This window comes from Phascolarctos cinereus, unplaced genomic scaffold, assembly GCF_003287225.1.
Source record: "Phascolarctos cinereus isolate Bilbo 61053 unplaced genomic scaffold, phaCin_HiC Scaffold_8;HRSCAF=390, whole genome shotgun sequence".
Taxonomy (NCBI): Eukaryota; Metazoa; Chordata; class Mammalia; order Diprotodontia; family Phascolarctidae; genus Phascolarctos; species Phascolarctos cinereus.
The window spans coordinates 50762701-50778339 of NW_027556291.1; the positions used below are offsets into that span (position 1 = coordinate 50762701).

General features: G+C 38.7%; 1 protein-coding gene across 1 annotated transcript in view; it reads right to left on the bottom strand.

The window, feature by feature from the left end:
• Positions 1 to 3201: 3201 nt before the first annotated feature.
• XIAP (X-linked inhibitor of apoptosis) overlaps positions 3202 to 15639 on the bottom strand; it is a 37204-nt gene continuing 24766 nt past the window's right edge. Inside the window, exons 7-8 of the mRNA XM_020976368.2 lie at positions 12906 to 13109; positions 3202 to 10210 (exon numbers count right to left, since the gene is read on the bottom strand). Coding sequence (XP_020832027.1) covers positions 10017 to 10210; positions 12906 to 13109 — 398 coding nt within the window. The 3' untranslated portion in view covers positions 3202 to 10016. The remainder of the gene's footprint in view (positions 10211 to 12905; positions 13110 to 15639) is intronic.

Below are 15639 nucleotides of genomic sequence, written 5' to 3' on the forward strand. Positions count from 1 at the left end.
CAGCTTTCTCTCTCTTTGGTGTATTTTAAAATGTTTTATTGATGTTATTTTCTTTCTCTCTCCTTTTCTTTTTTCCCTTCTTATCTCTATTGCTAGGAGACAAATGGTCTCACCTCCTCAGTGACAAACTTATGGACCTTGCTTTTCTGCAACAGATTAGTTTCCAAAAAGTTGAGTGCAAACTGAATTTTTTCTAAACCTAATTCCATTTCATCCACAAAAGGTTTGTCCCATATACCACCATGGCATGGAGATGACTTCGTATTCACAAAAGCTAGGGCAGAAGAGGTAATCATATGATTGAAATGAGCCATGGAATTCCTTATTGTAAATTACAGAGATGCTCTGACAAAGATCTAATGGGAAACACTGTGGTGTACTGCTCAGAGCACTAAGAACTGGTACATGTGGTTTTACTCCTAAGTATACCACAACTGAGGTGTGTGACATTGAACAAATTATTTCCCCCCTCTGTGCCTCAGTTTGCTCATCTGTAAAATATGCATAATATTCCCTGCCCTAGTTCCTATGCAGGGTCATTGGGATCAAATGCAGTAATTTGCATGAAAATGCTTTTGAAAGACATGAGCATTATGGAGTATAGTATTATCCATTTACAATAAACCTCATTTTGTCCAACAAATATACTTTGGGAGTCAGGTGTAAACTGAATTTCTCCTAAACCCAAATTCCATTTTATCCCTAAAAGTCTCAGGATCAGACTGCTAGAAGGGACCAGAAACCAGCTAAGTTCAGGCTATATATAATCAAGGATGCCTTCTAAAATGTTCCCAGCAAGTGGTTGCTTAGTCTCTGGTAGAACACTTACAGTAAGGGGGAAAGCCCCTTCCCTCCCAAGGGAGCCCATTCTCACTTTGGATAGCTCTATTTAGTAGCACAATTTTCCTGATATCAAGCCTAAATTTATCTCTGTGCAAGCTGTCCTCTGGGGCCAAGGAGAACAAAGCTAATCGCTTTTCTACCTGATAGGGTACATCTGGGTCAGTCTCACACCCACACGAGATGTCCCATGATGCAGAGGACATCTAGGTGTTTTAAAGCGGGCTGGGGTAGCTATGGTTTTTGTCACAGGCAAATAAGTGCCCATTAGCTACAAAACTGGCCATTTACAGCAAGGATGCCAGATACGGTAAACTCTAGAGAAAGGGCAGGGCTAGAGTACCGGACAGGAGAAGGGAGTGGGACATATCAAGAGCACAAACAGCCTCTCACCAGAAGGGCTAGACCCCAAAATCTTGAGGTTTTTCTGGACTCCCACAAATATTTCCCTCTTAATAAAGCCTAGGCTAGGGTTAGCTTTTTTGGCTGCCATATTGCATTATAGATTCACATTGTTTTTATTAATTTATTTTTAGTTTTCAACATTCACTTGCATAAGCTTTTGAGTTTTAAATTTTCTCCCCCTCTGTCCCCTCCCCAAGACACCATGCAATCTGATATAGGTTCAACATATACATTCCTATTAAACGTATTTTCACATTAGTCATGTTGTAAAGAAGAATTAGAACCAATGGGGGGAACCACAAGAAAGAAGCAAAACAGAAGGGAAAAAGAGCAAATAGTATGCTTTGATCTGCATTCAAACTCCATAGTTCTTTTTCTGGATGTGAAGAGCATTTTCCATCATGAGACTTTTGGAAATTAGACTCATATTCTTCTTGTTCATTTGTTTCAGTCATGTCTGACTCTCCATGACTCCATTTGGGGTTTTCCTGGCAAAGATATTGGAGTAGTTTGCCATTTCCTTTCCCAGCTCATTTTATAGATGAAGAACAGAGGCAAACAAAGATTAAGTGACTTGCCCAGCTAGTAAATATCTGAGGCTAGATTTGAACCCATAAAGATGAGTCTTCCTGACTCTGGGCCCAGTGCTCCATGCACTGCAGCACCACCTCACTGCCCTGACCATCTTCATCTCGTAGTCCACTAAACCCTCAAATGTTTTCACAGGAATTATTTGGATATTTTCCGTATCCTATATTCGTGAAATTGACTTTTGGAACCTAAGTGTAGAACTCAATTTCATCCCACTGACTTTGGCCCATTGTTCTAATTTGTTGAGATCTTCTGGATCCCAACTGTGATTTTGGTGTTAGCTATCCATCTAAGTTTCATGCCAACTGCAAATCTGACAAATGTACCATCTAATGCTCTCATCTGAGTCAGTAAAAAAAAATTATAGAGGATCCCCCAGGGCCAAGGATAAATTCCTGGGGCACTCTAGGGACCTCCTTCCAAGATGACATCAACCAATTAGTGTCTACTCTTTGGGATTCAGTCATTTCTGAATCCACTGCTAGTTATGTAGTAAGAATCAGTGAGAGCTAACAGAGAGACAACCAGAGTACTCCATCGGTAACCTTAAGATATAAGAACTAGAGGAAAGCCTCTAACTCAATGGTTGAATCCTGTATAGAGGAGTTATGGAGTTACATGGATTGGATAAAAAGGCATAGACTGTCTGCACTGACTTATCCATAGTGCCTTGCACACGTACCTCAGCAAACATTAATTTTGTGTGTAGAGCACTTTGCCCAGCAATGAGGGAGAGATAGATGTTTAGACAGAGTCCCTGCTCTCTCTCAATGGAGTTCATTGTCTAAGAGGAGGAAAAATACCAACACAGATAATATACGTTACATGGTGAGTTAGTTCTTCAAAGAGGTGTAAAGTGCTATATGAGGTTCAAATAATAATGTTTGATTTTGTAACCCATTATTTTTATTAACATGAGATAGCACCCCAATTCCCACACTGTAAATATTTATCTGCTTTCCAAAAAACCTCATGGAAAAAAAAAGGAAATTTTGGCAGAAGAAATGTGACAAATTGGGTAGTTCCTTTCCCTCCCTCAATCAACTTAAATTATCAAGAAAAATAAACCCTGAGATAAAATTTATTTTTGGCAATTTGAGGTGATTGTCTTTTCACTTTAATCTACCTGTTTGCCAATTTTGGGGAACTATATTTTAACAGACAATGACTCCTTACTGAAGTGGGAATCATTCCTGAGTCAGCTCAATATGTGCAAGCAGGCCACCAACTTCTGAGAGCAAAAATAAAAATTAGTACAACACTAAAGAATAGAAATGAAAAAAATACATAGGGCATTCAACCGAACCAGTTCTAACTTGATCTGAGTAAATAAGTGACGATAAAAAATGGGAGACAAACACCAACTACCACTTTACACATAAGTTTATTAAACAATGTTGTAACAGACCAAAAGAGCTTAAATGCACGTTACACAGCAAACACTGGTCTTAATTGCCTAGCAAAGAGAGATGCTGGCTAAGGGAAACACAAATTCACAATATAAACTTGCAGGTAAAATCTTACGGAGAAAGATAGTGGAAGATTATGAGTAGTATCACTTCAATACAAGTGAGAAACAGTGGAAGGTAAAATCTGTTTAATGAACGCTTGGTGAGACCCAACCAAAATCCTTCCAAGGGCACCCAAGAATGCACAGGGAAAAACAACAAAGACAACTCGAAGTCTTTTCACATCAGGGATAGTTCAGTCACCCTTGGATTCTAACATCACAGTCACAGATATGTTTATCGAGAAAGTAGAAATAGCACTGAAAAGAACAAGATACGACAAGCAGCTAGATTCAGCCAAACAGAGGAAATTTGTGCTGGAGGTGACAATCAATGACAATTAAGAGGACAATTGAGAGATTGACCAAAAAAAAAATACCTAAAAGATATTAAAAGGAAAAAAAAAATCTCAGACCTTACTAATGCAAAAAAAATTTTTTTAAGGCAACTGAAAAGAACATTAACAACCACTGACCCTATATGCCTACTTTCCCATCTATTTAAAATTTTTAAGAAAATGATCCATACACCCATCCAGGGTATCCTCAATGAGGGTATTGGTAGGGAACAGGGAGGCTTTCATAAGCATAATTCCACAGAAGACTACATCTTTATCATTACACATCTGACATGGAGAAGCCCACTGAGCTTATTGTTTATTGACTATAAAAAAGCATTTTATTTGGTCGAGTGAAGGGCTGCCTTAAAGGCTCCCTTCCAACAAGGAATCTCCTATTCGTACATAAAAATCATTCAGGATTCCTTGAAAAAGAAATAAGAGAAACCTTGTCCGATGATTCTCTGGTCACTAATCTCAGGTAAGGCATAAAAAGGGAATACCAAACCACAAAACATCAGATACCCATCAGATACCCCTAGCCTCATTGATTTAATTCCGGAAATTTTTATGACACACCATGCCAGGTGCGAGGTATCAAAGACAAAAAGGAAAAGCTGTCCTTGCCCTCAAGGAACTTACCTACTAGGGAGTGGATATAACACAAAGGTAGGTGGTACAATTAATAGAGCCTGGGCCTGGAGTCAGGCAAAGTCAGACTGAAAAACAACTAAACAACCACACAACCAATTTCCTGTACTGCTCACTTATCTCATCATGGCTAGCTATTAAATATGGGGAATCTTCTCTCCTTGTGTTTCTGGCTGTTCTTCATGATTTCCTTGGAAGGCAGGTAACTGGGTGACTGGCAGTATGACCATTTTCTTTTTATAGCCATGGGATCTGGGAATGGAGGCATCAACTCACATGTACAGCATATAGCATATGATAGGGGAGGTAACAATTCAGGTTTTAAAGAGATGCAGCATGGTACAAGAAACAATCACTGGACTTGGGAAGTCAGAACACCTGGGAAGGGCTCTGCCACTTTAATAGTTCTATGATCTTAGGGAAATTACACAACTTCTTTGGACCTCATTTTTCTCATTTGTAAAATGGAATTAGTATTTGTCAGCACCTGACTCATTATGGCATTTTGAAGATGAAAAGGGAACATGTATATAAGCAGTAAAGTATGAGGAGCTAGTACTAAAAGGTCTACTCTGGTTTTGCCTCAAAAGTAAAACCCACAAAACCACAGACCTTTTTTGAAAGAATACAATACTTTAATTATTGAATGCCTGATAAACCTAAAAGTAAATTGTATTATCTTGGATCTACAAATGTCATTTCTATATCATAGGAAGAACTCTTTTCCAAATTGGTAAGATCTTTCCTTTGATACAGAAAACAGCTTTAAAAATAACTGTTTGATCTGAGGTCAGATTCGAACTCAGGTGCTCCTGACTTCAGGGCTGGCACTCTAACCTCTGCGCCACCTAGCTGACCTAGAAGGGAGTTCTAAAAGACAAATATGACAGTTTTGAAACTAACAGTGCTTAACGTATTATATTCTTTACAATTATTTCTAACTTATCTCGTATATAGCTTGCTTTGCATATATTTGCACATTGTCTCCCTCATTCAACTGTAAGCTCCCTGAGGGCAGGGATTGTCTTTTACCTCTTTTTGTATCTCTAGCTCTACATGCCTGGCACATAGTTGGCACTTAATGTTTGTTGATTATTGATTGGTTTCATGTTCTATTCTTTCTGTTCTTGGGTATGTGGAAATGTTCATATTTGATGATATTTATCAAATAGAGAATAAGAACAGCACAATAAAAAAACAAATTATTTTACACATACTGAAAAAAAGACTTCAAAACATGAGCCTTACTGGTGTAGAGCCAGGGGTATGGCCAGGTGCACAGAGGTCAAAATGAAACTGGCTTTATAAAAACTGATGGATGAACAGACAATTATAGCAATCAGGAAAACTCAAAACCAAGATGAATGAAAAAAATTAAGGTCTGAAATTTAAAGAAAATGAATCTGATTCTTGTATTTTAGGTCCTACACAAAGAAGTAATATTAAAATCTAAGGCAAAAAGTCACTGACACAAAGAATAAAAACAACCTAAGATGGTGGGGACTGGTATAGTGAGGACTAGTAGATTCGGATTTAAAGGACCAGAGATATAATTCTGGCTATGCTGTTTACCATCTATGTGGTCTTGGCCAGGTTGGTTTACCTCTCTGAGCCTCAGTGTCTCCAAATGTAAAAGGAGGGAGTTAGGATAGGTGCTCTAAGTATTTTGGAGGGACTGCCCTTTGTCCACCAGCACAGGTCAGCACTTACCTGGCAACTTCTAGTCTTTGAGTAGCCTGGGGCATGGAGAGAGAAAGTGACTTGCCCAGCCAGGGTCTGTCAGGAGCACAACTTGAAACCAGGTCTAACTGATTCTGAGGTCAGAACTCTATTCACCATGCTATGGCTGTCCCTCTTCGTTTCAGGTGCAAACCCAATAAAGGGAGAAATAATAGGCAGGATGTGGGACGATGAGAGACGCAGCATGGTATACTGCAGGGGTGTCAAACATGTGGAAATGCAGCCCACAACACTCCTGAGTGCAGCCTGAACCAAATTAATATATAACTGGGAAATGTTTAATGAAATAAATAAAAATAAAATAGAACAGATAATGTTAATATGTGATTTTCTAAGTCTGTATATGGCTCGCTGGGATCTTATGTATGTGGCCCCTATTTCTCTCTGAGTTTGACACCACTGGCGTAGTGGATAGAGTACTGGGAGTTGAATTTAGGAAGACCCTACTTAAAATCCTGCCTCTCATTTAGTAGCAGTATGACCCTGGGCAAGCCAAATGACTTCTTTTGTTTCAATCACCTCATCTGTGAAGTAACAGGGTTGGACTTGATAGCTTGCTAGGGTTCCTTCCCTCTCTAAATCTATAATCCCGTGACCTTCATATCTGGGAAGGCATATCTATGAAATTCAGTCTCAAAAGTTGAGGGAATACTTAAACTCGGTTGGATAAGAGAATGATATTCTCCTTCCTGTTCTGGAGTGCCTGACAATATCCTGCTATCTTTTTAGTGGGTTCGACCAAGAGGGTCGTTGTTTGGCTGACAGTCCATCCCACTTACTTATTTCTCCAAAACAAATGCTACATAACGGATGCTATTCCCCACTCTGCTCTTCAAGTACTAGGGTAATAAGGAAATAAACGTTTTCTCTAACAAACAGATGCATTTTTAAGAAAACAAGTTAACAAAGACCACCCAAACTACAGATGAATGCTAAACCTGGCCTTGTTTGTCCTATCATAATAACCACTTCTAAAAAATTGAGATACAGCATTGAAATCACACATTGCTATTTTAAGATTAGCATACTAATATGAAGAACTGCTAATTTATAAACTATAGATAATGTTTTATCAAACAACTGTTAACAGTTATTTACATCAAACCGGGAAAGCTTCAAGGATGGGTCTGATGGTGGAATGTTTGGTCTCTTGTCCAACAACTAGCCTAGCAAGGTCCAGAGCAGCTTAACACTAGGTTGGCCACGGAGGGATTCATTTGGGGCTCAAGCAGCTCTAAGCTCTGGAGAGCTTATGACTGGCATTGGTAGATAAGGTATTCTCACTGATGAAATGACATCTTTGAAATATGGCGAGTTTGCTGTAGTAGCCTATGGTTTACAGAATGCCTTCCCTACCACAACTCTGTGAGGTATTTAGAGTAAAATATTATCTCCATTTTACAGTTGTAGACACTGAGGCTTCAGGACTTGACGTGATTAGCCCAGGGTCACAAAGTATTGGAGCCAGGATTTAAACCTAGGCCTCTTGGCTCCAAATCCATCACTTTCTTCTCTAAACCACCCTACCTCCCCTATCACAAGTGGCCAAATACACCAAAGTCTTAAAATAATAGGATTGGAAGATGGAGTGACTTGAAGAACCCAAAGCAACAGTATATTCTAAACAACTCATAAAACAGAACTCGTTAGCCACCACGCTAGCTTTAAATGTCATCACTCATGATAAGTCTTTGCCTGCTTCTAAAAAAATTCAACCAACCCCTACTTTCTTCTAAACATATAGGTTTCTAAAGAACCCACAGTTTAACTCAGGCTCTTACAAGAGGAAAAGCCTTCCTCCCCCCCTCTTCAAATAATCTAGCCCTTTACTAATAACTAAGTTCAACTCTAAGTGTTAGGCCCCAGGACTTTAAAAAAAATTTTTCTTTAAAAAAACAAACACATGAACCTTAACACTTATTCCTCCTTAAAAGGATTAATAAACTTAGATATATGTAATATGTAAACAAAATACATAACTCAGCTTAAATCGAAGACAATGCAGACTTGGGGAAGACAGGATTTAGGGAATAAGAACAACAGGGAAGAAAGCCATTTATCTGAAAAATCTCACCTAACACTGTGCAAAGCTAACTTAAAGCAACATCAGATGAAGTTTGGAGGAGGGCATGACTAATCTTTCCCTTGCAAAATATATTCTGAATAACAGCCTTAATGGTTGTATTCTGAACCTCTTCTGTGCAGTAAAATGCCTCAATGTCAAGTGTTGCACCAGGAGGCTCTCTTAATGCAAGCCCCTGAGGTACTCCTTAGAGCATTAGGCAACCTCCATTATTATAGCTAAGTATTCTTAATTCAGGAATGCCTTTATGCAATCTTGCCAATACATAAAAATCTGTTTTGTTATGTCCTTGTCGGTACTTCTGATTTCTGTAACTAGTACTCCCCTCCCCACCAAGTGTTACATGCCCCAGGGTCTGAGGCACTGGTAGTTTTGAATACCACTGGAACTGCACTTAACAGGAGATCACAACAGGAAGAAAGAGAGGGCAGGGAACATTAAAACAGTTGCACTAAAAGCCAATAATATAATCATATTTGCCGAACAACAAGTATTTATTGAACACTTAGTATGTCCAGGGCCTCATGCTATGCTCTGTAGGAGATATAAAGAATAAGATTCAAAGTCTTCCCAGCCTTCATGGAACACAGAGTCTAGCTGGGAAACTAAGACAAGTTCACAAATAAATATAAATACGAGGGTAGAGCATGAAAATTTACAGTGAGGTGCCTTGGGAGTTCAAAGGCGAAAGAGACCATTTCCCACTGGGGCTGGCAGGCAATCAGAGAACAAACATTATTCTACTTTTCCTTGCCTTGGCTGCCAGTATTTACACCAGGTTAATAAAAGTCTTCTGAAAGTTCTGGAAAATAACTCAGGCAGGCTTAAATGAGAAAAGTGTTCAGTGTTTTACTTATGAATGAGGAATCTTTTCCATCCTCAGCTTTAGGAAACCAGAAATATTTGACTTGGAAACAAGACACTGGGGAAAATTTCTTTTTTTTTTCCTACTATGTGATAAAAGATGCTTAAAGCTTTTCAATACCAATCTAAAAGGAAAAGCTTTCCATTCTTGGGAGAATTAGGAAAACCAATGCTGAATGACAACTAATATTTGTAGGTGTTTGAACACAATTAAGCCTTTAAGTCATAAATAATTACTGAAATAGCAAAAGGAATTGTTTTTCTTTCACCATTCTCATATATGTTTGGTCTTTTGGTACTTCTGTTTTAATCCTCATTATTACTTAAAGGAAAAACTACATGGAATATCTACAAATTAGCCTTATTTCAAGACTGCCTGGATAGTTTCTTCCTTTTATTAACCAAAAAAAAAGAGTCAGACTGGTCAAGTTAATCACTATCTCTACAGTGACTCAGAGGTGTTTACCAAGTCTTTTCTAATTCCCAGTTGATTAAGCCCCTTACATTGACACTCATTCAGCACACCCAGAGAAGCAGACACTTTGGTCAGTCTGGGGATAGCTTCCTATTCTACCGATTACTGTGAAATAGGAAAAAATGAGAAAGATGCTATACTAAGGTTTCAAAGACATTTCAAGGGATGAACCTGTTCAGTTTTTAGGAAAAGTTACCATTGTCTGCATTATTTCTTCCTTCAGATATCATCAAAAGCCATTCAGATGGCTTCATGTCACACAGTCAAGTCAATAGGAAGTAGCACAACTAGAAGCAGACACTCTGGTCAGTCTGGGGATAGCTTCTTACCCTACTGCTTACTGTGAAATAAGAAAACAAAGAAAGATACTACACTAAGGTTTCAAAGACATTACAAGGAATAAACCTGTTCGGTTTTTAGGAAAAGGTATCATAGCAAGTATTATTTCTTCCTTCACATTTCATCCACATCACATAGTCAAGCAAATACGACAACTAGACTACTGCAACTACAGAATTCCAATCACGACATGAAAATTTTCTGCTTCAAGTTAATGACAGCGCAACACATCGGACATTTGTTAATTGCTTCAGCACACATCTGACAAGTAACCAGATGTCCACAAGGGATGAAAACGACAGCGATATTCTCATCCATGCAGATCTTACACAGCTTCTCCTCCTGCAAATACCGGAGCTGTTCTTCAGTACTAACGTCTGTGGGAACAAAATGAACAGACTTCAGATTAATTGCTTAAATCCCTCCCGCTGTTTGGAATCAGTTCAATAAAGTTCTTAATGAAGAATGCCCAGGACATATTCATCAATATTGTAGGCACACTTCTTGAATCACTGATAACAAACTATGTATGATTACTGCTGTGAGTGGGGCAGTTCAGTCTGCTTTAATACAGAGCACCACTGGAAACTAAATGCTTGTGGGGAAAGTTTTCCAGAAAAAACATCAATACAAAATGAGCATTTTTACCAAAAAGGGATGTAGTTAAGTCATTTTATTGTTAATAAGATAAGGAAACTGAGGCCCAGGGATGTTAATTAAGTGACTTGCTTAGAGATCACAGCTGACAAGTGCCTAAGGTAGGATTCAAAGCTAGGTTTTTCTGACTCCCAGTCCAGTGTCCCAGGTACTCCTGCTTGGTGCCCCCACAATGCTTCTGCACGTCTTCTTATTTCTCCCTACTGTACCTCTCCCCCTTCTTTGTTTCTTCCCTAAGTCCTCTGTGCCAAGTCACAAGACCACTGGTATGGAGGCTGAAGAAAGAGAAGAAAAGGCCAGATAGACTTTTATGCTCCTGACTGCCATTCCAGTTATTTTATTTTATATCAGCCCTAGAATTAGCCAGAGTCACTCACTATTTCTACCAACAGGTACCCAGGTAGAAGGGGGAGATTAGTAAGAGATTTACGGGAACAAGCTGAGTTTAAAAAAAAAAATTAATCTCATTGAATCATCTAATCAAGTCCTCCTTTGATGCCTCATTCTGACATGAAGATGATCCTGGGTTCTCCAAAGCTATGCTAGCTAAGTGCAAACTCACATAGTTCCTACTAAGGTTGGACTGAGAGTATACGTCCATCTGAATGCAGACTGAAGCTCATTTTTTTTCACTTGCTTGGTTTTTCTTGCTTTTTTTCGGCAACATGATCAACATGGAAATATGTTTTACATGACTTCACATGTATAATGGGTATCATATCGCTTGCCTTCTCATGGATGGGGGAGGGGTTGGAGAGAGGAGAGAATTTGGAACTCAAAAAGAATAAATGGAGAGAGAGAGAGAGAGAGAGAGAGACAGAGAGAGAGAGACAGAGACAGAGAGAGAGAGAGAGAGAGAGAGAGAGAGAGAGAGAGAGAGAGAGAGAGAGAGAGAGAGAGAGAGAGAGAGAGAGAGAGAGAGAGAGAGAGAAAGTTAAGTTAAATACAGGCTCAGTGCCAGGCACTATATAATAAAGATCTGGCAATAGACTTTGTACCAGTCATCTGAAGACCAGCCAAGCTAGTGACTTGTTGTTGGGGGAGTTTTTTGGGGGGAAGTGGTTCAACTATGATTTCATCAGCTCCCTCCACTGATGTCCAAAAATGACTTATCCACAATTTACAGCCTTACAGAGTTACCGGGGGCACCAAGAGGTTAAGTGACTTGTCCATGGGTTCAAAGGATATATCAGAGGTAGGACCTGAATGCCAATCTTCCTGACTTCAAGACAGGCCCTCTCTCCACTACGCAGTGCTTCCTTTTACTGATGAGAACTGATATGCTTGCAGATCACTTTCAAGCTCACAGACCTAGAGCTGGAAGGGCGCTCAGAGGTCAACCTCCTCAAAATCTGCACACCTTCTGCTCTACCTCATGGTCAGTAACAAAAAGAGGCACATACATTAAGGAGGGCTGGGCAACCAGAGGGAGATTCTGTCCTGATTCCTAGCTTGGTTAGCTAACTTAGCCAGGGACTACCCCCAGCCACGAGGAGAGAACAAATGGTAGACCCAGGATGAAAGATGGCAGCTCCAAGTCATTAGCTGTCCCTCTGCAATTAGTAAGCTGTACTGATTCCTCTGTAGTTCTTTAGCTTGAAGCTCCCACTACCTTTGCTACCTTCCTGTTTTGCAGGAGCAACAGACTGACAAAATGAAAGATTCTTGCTACTGAGTTATTCCTAGGGTTCCTAGGCAGAGAGGCAGTCAGTAAATGTAGCATTATGAAGACAGCTATCATCAATTTCTCTTCTTCATTTAGTATAAAATAAAACAAAATAAAGGAGAGAGGCCCACTGCAGAACTCCACCTACGTTCTTGATTGGCTGTCATGTCTGACCTTGACAAATGCCGTTAGCTTGATAACTACAACATTATGCTGTATAATTTCTAGAGGAGACAGCAGAGATCTCTTTTGAACCTGTGAGCAGGGAATATGAAGCAATTATGTAGGAGACACTACTTCCTTCACCGAAGCTTCCTATCTGTATGTCTCTTTAAATCACCTTATTTCTTCTTACCCCTTGAATTATTTTGACCTTCCAGGAATGAATCACCCTATATGTCAGATTTGGCACATCTAAGCAATAGACAGGAAGTTCATTTACTTTGGTATTTTCTTTCAGTAAACTGCTTTTTTCAAAGAACATGAAACATGGAATACTCTAAAAATAATTTTCAGCTACAATACTTATCTTTTTTCCTAGGTTCCACATATAACAAATGTTAACTTCCACCACTGTATTTTACTTTTAAATTGGTACCTGAGTTAGCAACCAAAAAGCCTCCAAAACTCACAAATAGGCAATGAGACCCGAGCACTGATGTGAGGTTCCATTTGATTTTTTAAAAATTTTTTAAATTAAAAAAAATTTTTTTTCCATTTGATTTTTAAATCATAAAGCAGACTATTACCTTTCTGCATTGCAACTGCACTTGCTGCTCCTTCTTGGGCACTTTCTTTCTGAGCAATCACTAGATCTGCTACAAGACCCTCAAGCGATTTGTAGTCGTTTCCAGATGATTTGATCTTTTCTCCCACAATTCTCTTAATCTCATGAAAACTGAAACCCATTCGGATTGCATCTTGTACCAAAGGATTTTGTAACACAATATCATCTGAAATGAAAATTGGAAGTGACGAACAATAACCTACAGTATAATCAGTCAATTTCATTACAATTATAATTCAAATTCACTAAGAAAGTTATAGTTTTACTAGATTGTAAAATACACCATAAAGCAGAAATCATGAAAATTATTTGGTTTAAATAACAAATCAGTGGAAGAGATCAGAAAAGTAAGACCTAGGGGAAGGACTTCCCATTTGACAAGAACTACTAGGTAACCCCCCCAAAAATGTAGTGCAAAATAGATTCAGACTAGTATTTTACACCACACTCTACGTAGGCTCCAAATGGATAAGCAACTAAACACAAAATATAATTTAAAAAAATACAGAAGAACCAAAGGAAGTACCCTTCACAACTATATTTAGGGGGAGAATTCTTAACCAAACAAGGAATAGGAGATCTCTCTCTCTCTCTCTCTCTCTCACACACACACACACACACACACACACACACACACACACACACACAAAGATAATTTCGATGATATGAGACTTTAAAGCTTTTGCACCAATAAATCAAGGCAGCTAGAATAAGAAAAGCTATGGGGGTGAGGTGGTGGGGATGTGGAAGGTCTTTGGATCAAACACTTCTGATAAAAGTCTGATTTCCAAGATACATAGGGAATTGACACAAATATACACAAAGAGCCAAGTTAGTCCACAACAGATAAACACTCAAAGAATATAAAGAAATAATTTCCAAAAGAAGAAACACAAACTATTAACAATCAACTCTGGAGTTGAAATCACCCACAAGCAGTCTGCCAGCAAGATTTAAGAAACTATTTCTAGGAAGTACAGGACATATGTATGGGAAAGCTTATGCCAAATCTTCTTAAACTTCTCCATAAATTAAAACTGAATTAATGGCACAGTGCTCAAATAGCTAAGATACTGGGATGTAAGACAGTTTTTTTAGTTTTGCTCAAGCTCTTGTTACATATATAAATAAAACTCAACATTGTGTTAAGTTTTAGTCTTAAGATTTAATAAACTGACTGAAGTCTGGAAGGGAAGAAAAAAAAAGAAAGCTAAATAGGCCTGGATATGGAAATATTCAAGGTACTAGTATTATATAGCCTGTTAAGTATGAACATTTCCATCTTTGGATGAGGAAACTGAGGCTGAAAGAAGTTATGAGACTTGCCTTAAATACTAGCAAGTGTTAGGGCTAGGACAATGGCAAAAGGAGCTTAAATTACAGCAAGAGTTCAAGGAATGCTTTGTTCTCAGTATAGTGAACCAAATATTAGAACTGGTTTCCAAGGCAGGTCATGGACTCTCCATATTTGGAGAGCCTTAAAAATATAGGCTGCACTAGATGACCTCTAAAACGTCCTTCTAGTTTTATGATATGTCTATTAATACATTCAAGGATAACTGGAACTTCATACACAATAAGAATTCATCTAATGTACTTATTTTATCTCCTTAGATGCTCAAAAATTGTTTAAAGGGCTCAACCCTAAACTCATTTATTAATATATTTTTCTATATCATCATGGCTGCCAAACCATAACGAGTATTTTACTGTAATGTGCTTTTGGCACATCAGCTTCATATAACATTCCGAATACTGTCCATGCCTTTTGCGACTCTTATATTAAGTAACAACACAATAGCTCTCTTGTCTTTCTCAACCATATTTATGAATCAAAACTATTCTCCTTTGCAATGAAGATACGAAATAAATGCTGCCACAGCAACTACAGGAAATGGGAATTGTCAGATAGCTGAATCCTAAAATAAACTTCCTACTTGTCACTTTTCTGAAAGCTAACAAAGATACAGGAGGGTCAGAAGACCCAGATTCTGGTTCTAGATCTGCCTTTACCAGCTACTTTGAGCAAACCACAACCTCTGAGCCTTTGATTCCTCATCCATAGAAGAAGGAAATGAATAACCTGGCCTGCCCACCTCACAGGGCTATTATGAGGATCAAATAAAGTGGCTGTAGCGTCCACAGAGTGGACAAAAAGATATTGTGATGATGAATAAAAATCCAGAATTCTTTCAATCTCACAGAATCAGTATCTTGTCAATTTTCAAGTTCAAGTAATAAAAGCATGCATAAAGAGAATATAATATGTAGGCATGTATAAGAGGGGAACTTCCTTCAAAGCTCAAGAACCAGTTTCTACATAAGGCCTTTTCTGATTCCTATCCCACTGCCCATCCCCCAAGTTGCTTGGGACTCCCCACCCATGAAATTAACTGGTATTTACTTTGCATGTATTTTGTATCTACTTACACAGAGAACCTCAAAAATCTTAGCACTGTTTTAAACTTTAATAGCTTAAAACTGTGTTAAGACCTTTGGAACACCCCGTATATGCTTTCCCCAAGAGCACAGAAGCCTTTTAAGTACAAAGTACTGTGGCATTTTTGTCTCTATTTTTGTCTCATCTCTAGCTCCTGGCATGGCACCTGGCACACAGTGGGCACTTAATAAATGCTGAGAAGCTTTGCATACTTTCTGGGTTAACTTCCATTAACTTCAGTCTGTCCCCCCTGACA